Here is a 16,649-nt window from a genome sequence, read left to right as displayed (position 1 = left end):
TTTTAGATATGGACATTGGATAGAATTTTATTTTTTTGCTAATGTCACAGTTTTAAAAGCATAAAGTCTGATACATAAAGGATATTTCTTTTCTTTTTTCCATTAATTTTATAGTCAAATATTTTTAATAAAATATAATATAATATTGTTTTTAATCATATTACGTTTTTAATTAATCATTTTTAAAGCATATATAGATAGATTTTTGGGCTGTTAGCCCTATATTTTTATCCTATCTTTAATTCTTTATCCTTTAATTATCTTATGGCAACTTCTATAATATACTATACAATTCGAATGCATACCAAATTTTTCGTGAAGTCTTGCTTTTCTAGCCTAGTTTTAAGTCGATTATATTTTTCTTGGGTTTGATGGCATTTATCTCTTAGGTCTTGATTCGTTTCTTTGCAAACTGTAAATTCTTTAATAGTCTCGTTCATTTCCTACATATTAAAAAATACAATCGTTTTTATTATTCAATTTTTGAATGCCAAAATAATTAGAAATCCTTTTTTTTAAGAAAACTTAAAACTAAAAAACAGAATTTGATAAAGAGATGATACCGATTTGTGGAGTCATTTTATCAAAATCTTTCTCACAGTATTTTTAAAAAAATCAAAATGATTCTAATATGTATTGCAAACCTTTTTGAAGCTTTCAACCATGTTTTGTAATCTCTCGTTAACAATTTCCTGTTCTTGTGTTTGTTTTTCCAGGTGATGCACCCTTATAATTAATCAGCCATTACATTATGTTATATACCTAAATTAGCTCGTCATAGAAATATTTTTTCTACTAGCTCGATTTTAAATTAAAAAATTAATTTATAATAACTTCATTTGAAATTTATTATATGTAGCCACAAAGTGCTTAATTTTTTAAATTAAAATTTAATTTGGTTTAAAAAATGTTATAATCGTCGTATATTCTTATATTAATTTAATTTTTTTCCTACCTTATTTACGTCTTATCTTTCCTTTCTGCATTTCTAGATTTAAAACTCAATTTTTATATTTAAAAAAACCTAAATTTAAGCCTTTGAATTTCTTCAGTTTTTTCCTTTTCGACCTGCGATAAAAATTTTCTGTTTTGTGCTATAACCTCGTTAAGCTTGAGGTCAGCCTTGAATTCGTTCTCCCTTATCAATTCTTCCTGCATTCTTATCCTATAGGAAATCAGTTAAAATTTTATTTATTTGTTAAAAGTATAATACCCATGTTATATTAATAATTGTAAATAAAAAAAGGTAGACATAACCATATTTTAAAATATAATTCGATAGCAAGCATATCACGTAAAAATAAAATATTAATAATAACCATCTTAATATGGCTTGCAAGATATAAATATCATAACCAAAGATTTGTTTTAATTCATGATTGATCGAAATGTCACATAAAATATCAAAGAACACTCAACCCATATACTTGATACCTGAATGAGAGGGGTATTGCTAACCTATTTTTATAATCGAAAAAATTAGAAAATCCCGAATAGCTATAATTAGGGTTCAGACAATTTTTTAATTAATTTTCACCATTAATAGTGGTTAGTTCGTTTAGTGACCTATAAAGCTATGAAAACAAGACACGATCGCATTAAAAATCTAAGGGGGTAGGGGATATTTTGATTTTATCCAAATTTTTGATGTAGTTGCATTCAGGGGGGATTACATTTTTTAAAAAAAGTTTTTTAGTTTTCCCATATTTTAATTTTATATTGTTATTATATTTTCAATCTATTTTTAAAAAATATATGCGGCAAAATCAGAGACATAACAATAGAACACGAATAAATTTTTTCCCCAAAACAATGGCAGTTTTTATATTTTATTTTTTAAATTATCATATTCAAAAGTGTTCTTTTTTTAAAGTTATTACAATTCAAAATTAAAGTTAATGTTAAAAGGTACCAAGTCAACGTTCAATGTGCTAGATTTAGTGTTGTAAACGAACGCGTTGAAAATGAACGCGTTGAAAATGAACGCGTTGAAAATGAACGCGTTCGTGAACAAAGTTCGTTTTTTTGAAAAAAATGATGAACGTCGTTCCTTTTATTTTTGACGAACTTTGAGCGTAAACGCGTTCCTTTTTTATGATGAATGCGTTCGAATTTAACGTTCGTTCAATTTTAAAAATACTTTTTATTTTTATTTATTTGAAAAATTTAATAATTCCGAATTTTTTTAAAAAAAAAGTATTATTTATATTTTTTAACCGGATGTGTATTTCCTTTTCACATTTCAATTCTTTTAACACATAATTTATTAATTTGAATATTATTGTTTATATTTTAATTTAATAGATTATCATAAGCATGGATATTATTATTTAATCCTCATCATCTGATTCTGAAAATCCAAAATCAGATGAATTATCATTGCCATGGCCAAATATGATAAATGTTTTACAGTAACATCCTATATTGAAGTAACTAATTCAATAAGTGTAAAATGTGGCCAAAAAGTATTATATTGTCAAAATCTTCAGGTTCCAATTTAAAACGACATTTGATTGTAATTTTAATTATTTTATTTTATATAATATAATATAACTAAGTAAAATCTTAAATTTGAAGAAATAATGCATTTGGGATATTTTACCCCAACAATAACGATAGTCATTTTAAAATTAAAAAAATTTAGTGGTCACAAATGTGGTCAACCATTGATAGACGCCGTATTAACTGGGATTAATAAAAGGTATTAAACCTATCACTCTCAATTATTACATATATTTTATTTTTTTAAAGATTTGAACATATATATAAAGATCAATATGTTCTTTCTGCAATTATAAATCCAGCATTCAAACTTCAATGGGCATGGATAAAACTTCCACAGAACGAACCTATTAAAAATAAACTTATAGCGTTATTGAAAAAAATGCTTTGAAAACTCTAGAGAACTGTTAATTTCGAGATATCCTTTTTTTTGTCGAGGAAGTAGAGAATGGATTGGAGGAGGATAACTTATCTCAATTTTTTGAAGCAAATAACAAAACAATAAATGTTTTTAATTAATTCTCCATGTTAAAAGAGCTGTTTATCAAGTATAATACCGCAATTTCCTCATCTGCCCCTGTAGAGGGCGTTTTTAGTATAGCTAATACCGTATTAACTGCCAAGTGTTCCTGTCTATCAGATAAATATTTTGAAAACAATTGTTATTAAAAATAAGAAAATTTTTTTATAAATAAATGTATCTTTTTATTCGTTATATTATATTTTATTTATAATTATATTCAGGGACGAGAACCCTCCTTCTAAAAAAAATGGGTTCGGGTTTGGATTTGGGTTCTGTGAAAAATCCCTGAACTCGGTTCGGGTTCAGGGTTCGGAGACGAGAAAAATAATGACTTATTAAAATTAGTTAAAATAACAGAAACATCAAATTTTTAAAAACAATTTATTTTAATTAGCATCACCATAAAATAATTTATCATCATAATTATAATACTAACATACAATTTAAAAAATTACTAAAAATATAACAAAAATAATTACACGAAAAAATGATCAAAAAATATTTTTTTAAAATTAATATATAAATTTTTTAAAATTAAAAAAAAAAGCTTGAACCCTGAACCCTAAATTTTAAGAAAGGGTTTGGGTTCAGCAAAATATTGAAGGTTCGGGTTCTCGTCCCTGATTATATTATCAAAATATAACTATATTATTTTTTAACATGGCTAATATATTGTATTAAAAAATATAAGTTTATTTATATTAAATTAAATTTAAAAAATAATTTATCATAAAATTTTGAACGGTTCATGAACGTGAACGCGTTCCTTTTTTTTGAAAGTGAACTTGAAAGTAAACGCGTTCGATTTTTGTCAATGAATGTTGAACACGTTCGATTTTTTTAGAAATATTTACAGCACCATAAAGATTACATTTTATTTAAATGCAATACCCATTTTTATTAAATATTAACAGGTGGAAAAATTCTCCCGTCTCCGATCTACTATATATCATACTACAATCACACAACGTTACTCAAAAAATACCAATATTTGTATACTTTATAACCATATGTGGCAGAGATGATCCAAATAAAAAAAATATAAGTTAAAAATTTGATATTAACTAATAAAGGATGATATGGTATTACATGTATGTGTTCAGTCGTTATTAATATATCTATATATTACTAAACAGTGAGCCTATATTAAATCAATAATAAAACATACTATTATAATGAAAAGATATAAATAATAACAATTCTACATATAATTAAATACAATACATATCTCAATTTTTTGAAGTTCTTGTTCTATATTCATTATTGGTCGTTTCATTTTTCGTTGTAATTTCGTTTCGTTGTATTCGTTTTAAATTATATTCAATCAATAACTCGAATAAGCTGAGTCCCTGTCTAACCCATTATTGTATGGGTAATGATTCACAGCATTAAACATTATAGACTTTTTATGTTTTTATTATATTATTAAATAACGTCATAGATTATCCTTATATACAAAAAAATTCACGTTGATTAAAGAATTATTTTATTATTTTGACGTTTGAATAAAGGAGAAACTAGGTTTTTTAAAACTTATGTGGTTTTGTGAACCGAGGTATGATAGAGAGCAAATAGGAGCAAGCGCATGATTCCGTTAATATATAATATATATCATGCTTTGTAAACAAAAATAAGCAAGGAAGATAAAATTTTAGGTGTAGTGTATAATATTAATGATATAGTTGATAATTTTTATTAGCATTATACAATTTGGAGAAAATCATATAAAAACGACTGGGGAGAATTGTTATAATTGAAAATAATCCATTTGGGTTTAAACCTGGTAATCAAAGAATAAACCCAAAATTGTGTCAATTATAAATATCAATATGGATGGAATTAGCGGATATGAGACCACTACCCCTTATATTTAATGCGTGATGCATATAAATATATTAAAATGACTACTAGTAAAGAAGTTTCAAGCGCCTCTAGCTCTACAACAAATAACAACAAAGATGATCTACATGAATCTTTAATTAAAATGAACCCTAATATTAGGAACTGAAGAGTACATAGAAGAACTAAGAGCGCGAAAAGATATATGTCCTCTCAATTGGTGGAAGGAAAATAAATTTTGATTTCCTAATTTCTAGAACATTGCACGTCATTATCTAAGCATTTCTCTACATCATCCACAATCAAAGGAACATTTTAAAGGACGGCATTTATAACTGATCAAAGATGATCCCTCGAACAAAAAAATATCCAGGCATGTCTATGCCCTACACAATTTAGGATTAATACTCCAGATTATAATATTTTATTTGGGGTGGGGGGAGTGGGGGGGGACTATAACCTAAATATACTTATAAAATTCGTAACCTAATAAAATTATAAAAAATGTCCAAAATCTTCTATTAAAAAATTTCGAATAATTCTTACCAAATTATTTGTATACTTCCCATTTTGATATAACTGCCCATTTCTTATTATAATTTGAAAAATATAAATTAATAATTCTTAGGGGGAGATCGGGGATAGTTATGCCTGGGCAGATAATTTCTTCTATGATTTAAAAAGTAATAAACTTTGAGATTTTAAATTTAAAACAAATACATATGTATTTTTTTTAATGGGTCTAAAAATATTTCGCACAAAATTGCACATGAAAATTTTTAAATGCGAATTTAAATTTTAGCATTCAAAAGTAACTTTCAAAATTTCAAATTTTCCCTAATAATTTTTTAGTTGCTCTATCTTAATATCGATGCTAAATTATAAAATAATTTTCATTCAATCATGTATACGAATTTTGACAATAGTAATATTAATTTAATAGCCAAAAAATAATTTTTAAATAAATCTGAGGACCTATAGAGGGTATGGACGTATAACCTTTCATACATTCATTAAATTACTTATAAAATGGTTATGATAAACTATTTTCAGGATTATGCCCTAAACATTTCTATTCTTTATTATTTTATAAATTAAATGAATTTTGTAATAACAAAATAAAAAAATTTTTTATAAGACTTCATTATAAATTAATATTAAATTCTTTTATAATAGAAATAGATTCACAAAAATAGATCAGATTTAATTATATATGATAATTATATATATTTATACATGATATTGGAATTTATTTATTAATTTTAGAATAATATTGTAATATTTTAAATGATGTACATTGATTTAGCATTAAATTGTTACCTTAGCCTAGCTTTCAGCCTGTAATATTTAATTAAGTTTCTAACTTAAACTTGATGTTGCAATTTATTAATTAATTTTAAAATGATGTACATTGATTTAGTATTAAATTATAGGTATTAGATTTAAATATTTTAAAATGTTGTTGCAATATATTAATTTCAAAATGATGTACATTGATTTAGCACAAAATTATTAAAAATGATATATATTTAAATAATTTAGAAATTAGATTCTTATGAGATAAACTCAATATTTATAATTTAATACATTATGTTTATATCTAGGTTATAATCTTAGCATTTATGGCTAAGAAGCATTTAAAAACACCTAAATCTTGGGAGATAACTGAAGCAGCTGGTGAAGGCTGGTTTGATGCATTTATTTAAAAAAATTCCAAATATCATCGAGAACACCAGAGGCTGCAATAGGGCCACCAATTTGAAATGGCTAACTTATTTTTTTTTAATTATTTGACAGTTTTAAGTGATAACAAGTTTTTGACAAGTAATATTTATAACAAGGATAAAATGGTATATTTAATATCTATTTGACAATAAATTTACAATATTTTGTATAGGATTAAGAACAGTGTACATTATTACTCTATTTTTATTGTTTTTATCTAAAAAAATGAAAAAAATATATATAAAATGATAGGCTAAAACGTCCCCCCGTGTATTTTTCATACCTCAAAATAAGATTTTTTTCTTAGATATTAACTTTTATCATATATAAATATATATATATAAAATAAAACGTTAAAATTATCTTGATAAGTTACTTCTTCGCTTTTTATAGCCCCTTAATTTATTATAGACAATATAACCCCAGTCTCCCTAATTTTTTTCCAAAAAATTTAGCAACTTTATAAACCACACTTTAAGCTAAAATTTATTAAATTTTTATAATTTCTCTAAATTTAATAAATTAAAAAACTTTCGTAAATTCGAAAAAATAATTTAGGCCACTATTTTATTTTTACATTGAAAATAGCGTATTTCTCTTTCTTCGTTAAAGTTTCGAAAGTTTATTAATTATATTTATAATATTTAGGTGTGAAATTAAGTTAGTTCTGTAAACTATATATTTAGTAATTAAATTATTATTTCGAGATTATAAAGGTTAATAATACTCTTATTTGTAATTGTAAGAGAAATCATTGGTTTGTTTAATGAAATTCCGAACCCTATCTATAATATTGAACCCTTTTATAACATTATTGTCAAGGTCACTGATATTTATATGTCTTTGAATTGTTATAAAAACGTTTTGGTGGTTTTAAGAAATATGACATCATGGATGACGCACCACCTCTCTCTTTAAAGGTTAGATTTCATTAAATCATGATATGTAATACTTTTCTTTCAATATAGCGTTATCCCTGTTAAGATGTTTGTTGTCCCTTTCGAGTTCCCCATTCTGGTTCTTCTCGAACCTTTCTAAGTGGTCGTTTATGTTCGTGATGATCTGATTGAAAAGTTTAAATAAATAAAAATAATGAAAAATGAAATTAAAAATGGTATTAAATACAATGAAAGGGGATATAATAATACAATTATCTAAATGAAAGCAACACACCGAGAAAGAGTAGCGACTGAAATAATAACAGCAAAAGAAATTGGAGTGGAATTAAAGACATATTTGGGCAATTCAATTTTATGTGAAAGAAGTATTCTAGCAAATTGGAAAGAAACAGTTATTCTGGTATACAATGGAAAAAGTGATCAGATAGATTGTGGCTCGTGCTGAGTGATTAAGCTTCTGAGGGATGAAATGAAAGTTTTCGAGAAAATTTTAGAGAAGAGAATCGGAGATCAAGTGAAAACCTAGGTTATTCAATTTGATTTTACACCTGGGAGGGAACTACGGATGCAATTTTTGTGGGCAATATATTGGGCGAAGGACTTGGAGAAGGCGTTTGACAGGGTCAGACGCAAAGTTATTAAATGGGCTTTGAGAAAATGAGGTGTAAAGACTATTTAGTTTTGGATGGAAGTAATGAGACCAAAGCCTCGAGGAAAATCAATAAAGACGCAAATGAAAGCGATAACGGATGACATAAGAATAATGGGTCTTCCAAATAACAATGTCTAGGGGCGTAAAAAGTAAAAAAAAATGGATAAGAGGGGATACTGGTTTATCTGGGTATGAAAAACCGTCAATAAACGATAAAAAAGATTATCTAAATGAGAAATAGTGGTACTTCAATAAGAAAGTTTTTTATAGGAGAGACAAAAATAAGTTATTTAAATACTATCGTATTTTATAAAATGAATAATCCATGACAAAATTTTTAAAAGCGATTATGAATGACATAATTGGGTCATCGTATTATAAATCCATAAAAACAAGATTCATTTTGTATGGTTATCAAGCATGTTATGAAGAATTATTTTTTTAAAAAAACAACTTTATCAATTTCGGAGGGTTCAGTAAAAATAGGGTCTTTCCAAATTTTGCAAAATAAATCAATATAAAGATCACTCGAAAAATTTAAATGGTAGACCTATATTTGGTATGATTTCGTTAGATAGTCCCTGAAGTCTTTTCTTTAAAAACATCTATACTTTTTACTGTTTTTTTTTCATTTCCAAAAAAGGTAAAAGTGGATTTTTAATATCGGTGACGAGTTACATTTTCTAAAATTTTAACGCATATATTACGCTATAATAATAGCGTAGGATGGTGATTAACTATTTAAAATATATAGTTTTGGCGCTAGGAAGGTCTTCAATAGAATTTAACAGAAATTTTTCAAATCATAGCTTACTAATCTTATATTTTTTTAATCCGGATGTTATTTGTAATAACAAATATTAATTTACATTTATTTTATATGCAAAATTATTTAAATCCTTTTAATACCCTGTTAAATTTAAAACTATTTTTGATAAAATAAAGTATGTTTTTTTTAATTAAACTTTTTTTTAAAAAAATTAGATACTCCATTGCAAAAACTATGCGGGTCTTGTCTTCACTGAAATCATAACATAACCATAACATGTTAATATTTTTTTTACTCATTCAAAAATAATCATTATGATAATTGACATTTTTCTATATTTCAACTTGATTAAAATCATAATATAACATATTTATAATATATTTTCACCAATTTGCTTCAAAGTAGAATAATTATAATTTTCATCACATAAGTTAAATTGCCTTAATTTAATCAGATTTATTTTTAGATAATTATTTTCCGCTTCATATTTTTAAAATCTAAAAAGATAGGGAATTTTTTTTCCAGGGAATTTATTTTCCCGGAGAATTAATTTCAGGTGATCTAATTTTGGGTGGATTATTTTTCGGGAAATTAATTTCATTATTTATAGGGAATCTATACAAGACATCATATAAAATTTTTATTATACGAAAGAAAAACGAAGATTTGAATTCGGATTATCTCGTTTAATTCCCCCGCAAGCGTCATGGCGCAGGATTTCATGACAGGAAAATGTTTAGACAATATGTATATAATCTATGCAGGGATATCAACAGATCTTATTAGAAAATTTTTTTAATTATCCAAAATGTGGTTTCTGCATGGGAAATTCATTTTTCTAGACATGTGATTTACCGAAATCAACCAAAAAAAAATCTATTGGATATTAATACAAAAGGAATAGCTTGCGTTTATTACTCTTTTAATCCAACTGAAAATATATGGATTAGGAAAATGATTTGAGGAAGAGTCAAAGATATTGGATATATAATAATTTTTAAAAAGAAAGATATACTAAATTAAAAACTTCACCAGATTTAGACTAATGAGTGCTTCTAGCTATATATGTTCTTAGTTGAACAAACCAGACATTTGTGGGGAAGGTTAGCCCATCTTATGATTCTAAGTAATTATTGCATTTAGATATGGGTTCTATTAGAAAATGGAATATTATTGGATAGATGAGTTAATGTGGGTTCTTTTTTTTATTTCAAGAATATATCTAAAAAATTATCAATAATGAACAGATTAGGTATTTTCTAAGATTTTTATGGTTTAATTCAATCACAAGATTGATTACGCTGGGTAGTCTTAATATTCTATAGGATTTTTGTTTAATAAACAGATATATAAAATAAGTTCCGATAATCATCTTAGCTATTTAAAGTATAATTATAAAGAAGGCTAAAGCAAATGTCTATAATTTATTATCAAGCTAATCAAAATGGCGAACAGATCAATTAATCCCGTTTTCAAATTTCATATTAAATAAAAGACTCAGTTTATTGCTATAATAATACATGTCATTGGGCTTATTAGTGAGTGATTTTTGGGATGAGGAATAGGTAATCCCTTTTAATATAAGTACAGACATAAGCTTGATTACTGCGAATGCGTTTCAGAGAATATATTAGGCGAAAACTTTCCCACGAATATATTACCGTTTCGGCGAACATATTATCGAGAAAAAAATTAAGGGGAATAAGTATCTTTTTTTATATTACTGACAGAGCAGTCATCAGTATCTGATTGAATGTACAAACAAACGTGTAACCATGGTAAGATATTTATATTTATTAATTGACATAAATCTAACTCAATATTTAATATAATAATAACCCTAATAGGCAATCAAGACATTTGTCCGTACCCAATTTAGGTCATATTACGAATAAAATTTATATATTAAATAGTATCATTAACTAGGAATTCGTTTGCAGTAAAATATTCACAAAAATGCATTAGCGATAATGTCTTGGTTGTATTGTAAATCATTCGCGAAAATGAACTTGTTGGGGGTTTTTTCCAAGATATTTTGAAAATCTAATTAATTTCTTAAAGTTGTCATTGGATATTTTTCTCTCGATCTTGTTCATTTTCTATAAATTTTTAAGAATCTAAGAAAATGGGTATTTTTTTTCAAGAAATTTTATCCGGGGAATTTTTTCAAAGAGGAATTTATTTTCTGGAAAATATTTTTCACTTGATTTACCAAGATTTTAATACCGGGAATTATATTCTTGATAATTTTGCGGGAAAATAAGAAATCTTTCCAATGTTTTTCTCGCGAGAATTATTTTCAGCTTTTACATTGCAATATATATATTTAATTTAAAAAAATATATTACTGTCTTTTTAAATTAAACCTTTTCGGTAATATCCGCCACGTTTTCCTCGTGAATGTAGCTATTCACGCCATTTTCGAGATGGTTTAACGCGTAATTCTCGTTTTCGTTATTATGATTTTTGCAGTAGTAATCGAATGAGGTATCGTCTGATGCTGTTATTAATTTCCTTCTATATACACAAACAACATGCATTTAGAGGGGAAAAAATTAAATAAAGAATCCTGTAATAAACTGAGATGAAAATTTTTTTAAGGTTGTAAACTGCAAGTTTTATGTTATTAAAATACTTAAAGATAATAAAGTTCTCTTCCTTTTTTTCCTTCGTGATATTTAATTCATTGATTAAATATTATATTTTGAAGTGATTCTGATCATACTAATGAAAAATAAAATTTATTTGAAATAAAAATACTCTGCCAAATTTTTCATAAAATTTAACCTAATTTATCAAAAGCCTTTTATAGATAATATATTTAAATAAGTATGATATACATATATGAATCACAAAATTTACCTGAAAAAAGATATTATTTTAAAGAAGTGAAAATGCTTAATTAAATTAATTAATCTAATAAGTTGCATTAAAATAATTTTGTTTTTATAAACTTGGAAATATTGTATTTAAAAAAATATATATAAATAATAAGGAATTGGTATCAAATGAACTTCAAAACCATTATTTCTTTACTTCAAATTTCCTTTAAACTTATATTTAAGTAAATCTTGATTTGAAATATACTAATTTATAAGGTACATAAACTCGTTAATGTTAACCCAAAATAGTAAATCAAAAATACTATTTCCATCATTTTAAAAAAATCTAGTGTATAGTGAACATTTTAACGAAATCTTGTTTATTGCAAAAAATATTTCCATTTTCAGAGTCTATCTTCAAATTATTTTATTTAAAATCTTTTTCTACAAATAATTTTTAAAAAAAAAATGCCTTTGATGGAGTATCAAACATAAGACATAGGTTTTATAGTCATACGCACTAAAAATTATACATTACTTACCTCCATAATTTTTAAACGTCAAAATATTATCTTGAACAATAGCATTAATTAATTTTAAATAACGAACGAAATTTGTTGTTCCCATTACATTGCGTATAATTTAGTATATATGAACCTTTTTAACCCCAAGGTGTCCTTTTCAGAATTAATTATAAAAAAAAATTTAAAAACACAATAAAATTGAAATTGACACGAAGAATATAACAACAGTAATTGGGAAGGTTGTTTCGATCTAGAAAACTCAGATCCAATATTCCGTGAAAAGAATTTTTTTTATAACATATAACTAAACATATATTCTTCAACATCCAACTTATAAAAGCTAATATTTTGTAGAAATAACAGAGTTTGAACCAGACAGGGATAAATCTAGGAACTGGATCACTCTTTAAAAATTTACAAGAACCAAAATCGGAACCTATTTAAAAATCTCCAGAAGTTTGTTCTAACAAAAGAGCAAGAAAGATAAAAAAAAATTGTTAAAATGTTGAATGTTTTTAAAAAAAATTTTTAATTTTGATCACTTTTACAGTTTGGAACCAGAAGTTTTTTTATTCCCCAAAAGTTAATCATCTCATTTAAAATATGAGAAATATATGGCGGAATGTGACTAGTTAAATATTTTTTAATTATTTTCTTGTTGCAAATAATAAATAAAACAAAAAATGGTATAACAATTTTTAACTGCCTCCTTCTTTTAAAATAATTCGATTTTTTTTTAACATTATAAATAAATGATAAATTATGTAAAATAATATAAAATCCTATAAAAATATGTCGTATTGGAATAAAGAATCCGTTGTTATTCGGAATCTCGCAATTCTGAATTATTTACTGAGGGCAATTTTTTAATTTAATCCGAATTGATGGGAAATGTGTTCCAGCATGTATAGAGTAGCCAGCATTGAACTTTTGATCTACTCTTAATTTATAATATTTTTTAAATAGATTCATATAAATTAAAAAATAAGCAAATGTTCATATCAAAATAAACAGATTTTTCAAATTTAAAAATCGTCTTCAATAAATGTTATAAAATTGAGAGATTCTGAATCACCAAAAATTTCATATCTCAATATGACATATACAATCATAAAGTAACCAAAAACAATGATAATATCGGATCAAATCGTTTTATTGAATATCGGTCTGATCCGATATTTAAAATTGGCGCAGCCCTGTTAATTGAATTAAAATTAAGACAAAAGAGGATATTAAAAAAAAGGTTGCAAAGTTAAAAAATGAGTGATATAATTAATGACTATAATATAATTACCTGGGAACAGTAGACGACTTAATGTTAGGGTTCGTATCTCTGAAATATTTTCTCGATTTTATAAATTAAAAAAATGTTAGATAGAATAGATTATTTCTTAAAAATGGTATATTTATTTCTTCCTTTTTCTTTATTCATTCTCTATAAAGTAGATATAAAGTTTTCTTGTATCATTTCAAACTTTAAAAAAATATAAGTTTAAGCTTTGGTATACTTTCAATTTTAATAAATACCAGTTACCAATACCCAAAATAACAATAAATTCTTATAAAAAAAAGAAGTATATATCGGCGACAGAGTTGGGCGCGGGCCTAATTTTTTATTCACGACCCGCTCACAGTGTCAATAAAAAAATTCACGCCCTATCATGCTTACTACTAAAAAAAATTTTACCCGACCCGCCCGCTCACGAAAGACATTAATTTGATCATGCCGGGCATTCCCGAAAATTCATGGTGTTTTTAAAATTTAAAAACTTTATTGCTATCCTTTTGTGCTTTTTTAATTTATCTACTATCATAGTTTTTATTTCTCTTAACACAAAATTAATACAATTTATAAATCAAAATTTTTATTTAGAAAAAGAAGAGAGTCCATGTTTTTTATTTCAATTGTGTTCTCCTTTCTTCTAATATGCAATTGGCTATAGAAAATATCCTTTCACTAGAAGCCGAATTTGCCGGGGATGACAAAATTTTACTTGCTAATTTCTAAAAAAAGAAAATGATTTTTCTGCCTCCAAAATGTTAAAATATTGTCATTGTTATTTGTTTTATGAGAGATGAATCTACTTTCATCTTTAGTTGTTGATGCTTCATCGGAATCATATAGAAATAAATTCTCTAAATGTTTCATTTATAGTATACAATTTTTTATGTGTATAGGATGAATTAGAAAAATTTAAAAAAAATTAAACATATATATTGATAGCAAATTAAGAGTAGGACAAGAATGATAGTTGGCATTGGCTTAGGCATTTCATCCAATTTTATATCATTTAGCATTTTTAAGGTTGTTATATATACATCTTCCTTTTCTTCGTCTATTAAAAACTCAAGACTTTTGAAATTCGGATCTAGAATTAAGCCCATCTTAAGTAATGGCTGAATAATATATTTTTCCTTTATTGAGAAATGTTGTCCTGAAGGGTTTTGATTATGAGAAGGTTGTACTAATTTCTGTTTCCATATATAAACTTCATTTATTGTGGGGTGAGAATCTGTCCTTAGATTACCGAGTATTCTTTGAATATTGGTAAAAATTTAAGTATGTGCATAAGACTCTACAATCATTGTACTAAGTATATTTATTATGATCATTATGTATATCATTCAAAAAATTTCGTATTAAGGTCAGACCCTCAATATATATTCAAACAATTGAAAGGCAATGGCTTAAAAAAGATTATAGAGGCAAATTAATATTTAGATGTAAATATTTTAAAAAACTTGTTAATCAAAATGTAAAGGAAAAATTATTGTTATTTTTATATATTAAATAATTATAATTGAGTATTTTAGATTTGTAGGTAAATATGAGAAAATTTAAACAATAAGTTATTAAGATGTTTAATCTTTCTATATATTTTGACTGATTATAATTGAGTGCAAATAGTTATATATAGTATAAATGAAATAAAACATTTATAACCCTTCAATACCTGGGTGGGGTATATGAGACCCCAGGCTTACTAGAATTGAATAAAAACGGTTTATTATTATGATCTGGAATCTTCAGTAGCTTCAACAAATATATTAGAATCTATATTCCAAATTTCTAAGATATAAAGATTTTGTGACTGATTGGAGTTTGTGAGACCCCACCAGAGTAAATATGTAATTTTTTTGAAGTTTTTTTATAATTATCTCATTTTTCAAATTATTTTTATCATTTATTATGATTTTCACATATTCTAAAAGTAAATATAATAAAATTATTTAAAATGTAATATCATTTTTCAAATATTTGAGTTGAATTTGAAAAAAATAACATTATTATCATATCCAAAGAAAGAAAAAGATGTCATAATGCTATCGACTTTCCACTGTAATAAAAATGTTGATACAAATGATACAAGCAAGCCTGAAATTATAACATTTTATAATATGACCAAAGGTAGGTTAGATATGGTATATTGAATGACAAAAAATAATACAATTTTAAGCAGGTCTTACACACTTCTAAACATAATATCAAATAATTCACATCATATAGCAAACACAAAAATACCCATTACAAGAAGTAATTTCATATATAAAATATCAATTGAACTACATTTAGAAGTACAACAAAAATTATCAGATTGCCCTGACTTTTGAAGGAATCTATATGCAAAATATTAGGCAAAGTTCAAAATATAAATCTTATCCACGCAAGAGGAAGTGCAGTATATGTCCTAGCAGTAAAGATGTGAAAACGAAATATTTTTGTCAAATATGGGGAAAAAAATTATGTTTGTAGCATATTAATACTATATGTGATAAGTCAAAATTAACATATTTCAATGTCCTATATTTTTTTTTAAGTTTGCATATATTAGTGTAAATCTTGTTTTATATTGAAGAATAAATATCAAAATAATGAATTATAATGATGATATAATAGATAAATTATTTTTTTAATTTAATATTTAAAATTTAATAAAAGTAAACTTTTTTAGAAAATTTTGACACAAATTATAATTATCCTCATTATTTTTAATCTAAGCATAATAAATTAAAATAAATAAATATTTTATAAAATTTAAGGTTTGTTCTATCTTGTATCCAAATATTAAACCAAAATATTAAATACAAAACGAGATATTTACATTTGAAAGTGGGGTCTATTAAACCACACCAGAGTACCAACGTCATTTTTTTCAACAGAGTATTGAAGGGTTTAATTAAATTTATTTATTCCCAAATTTCTATTGTTGAACGAGAGTTGAGAGATTTACTATTTTTCATTTTATAAGACGGAAATAAAATGGGGAAGTTTTTTGTTTTCATAAAGAACTAAATTAAATTAGGAAATATATATTATAAATATAAAATTGCAAATTTATATTAATAAAAAAACAATTTCAAAAATTAAAATTTCTGTGATTCGCGGGAAATTT

The 16,649-nt window shown here is 25.1% G+C and overlaps 1 protein-coding gene across 2 annotated transcripts in view; it reads right to left on the bottom strand.

The window, feature by feature from the left end:
* LOC135925637 (rab11 family-interacting protein 4A-like) overlaps nucleotides 1-16,649 on the bottom strand; it is a 37,041-nt gene that overhangs the window by 17,008 nt on the left and 3,384 nt on the right. The window contains exons 3-8 of one of the 2 annotated variants that reach the window (XM_065461015.1): nucleotides 13,550-13,600; nucleotides 11,276-11,426; nucleotides 7,542-7,651; nucleotides 1,025-1,165; nucleotides 645-726; nucleotides 306-443 (exon numbers count right to left, since the gene is read on the bottom strand). In XM_065461015.1, coding sequence (XP_065317087.1) covers nucleotides 306-443; nucleotides 645-726; nucleotides 1,025-1,165; nucleotides 7,542-7,651; nucleotides 11,276-11,426; nucleotides 13,550-13,600 — 673 coding nt within the window. The remainder of the gene's footprint in view (nucleotides 1-305; nucleotides 444-644; nucleotides 727-1,024; nucleotides 1,166-7,541; nucleotides 7,652-11,275; nucleotides 11,427-13,549; nucleotides 13,601-16,649) is intronic. The other variant, XM_065461016.1, reaches the window with a different exon arrangement.

This window comes from Gordionus sp. m RMFG-2023, chromosome 3, assembly GCF_954871325.1.
Source record: "Gordionus sp. m RMFG-2023 chromosome 3, tfGorSpeb1-WG-v2, whole genome shotgun sequence".
Classification (NCBI taxonomy): Eukaryota; Metazoa; Nematomorpha; class Gordioida; order Chordodea; family Parachordodidae; genus Gordionus; species Gordionus sp. m RMFG-2023.
This window is presented reverse-complemented; position numbering and strand designations above follow the sequence as displayed.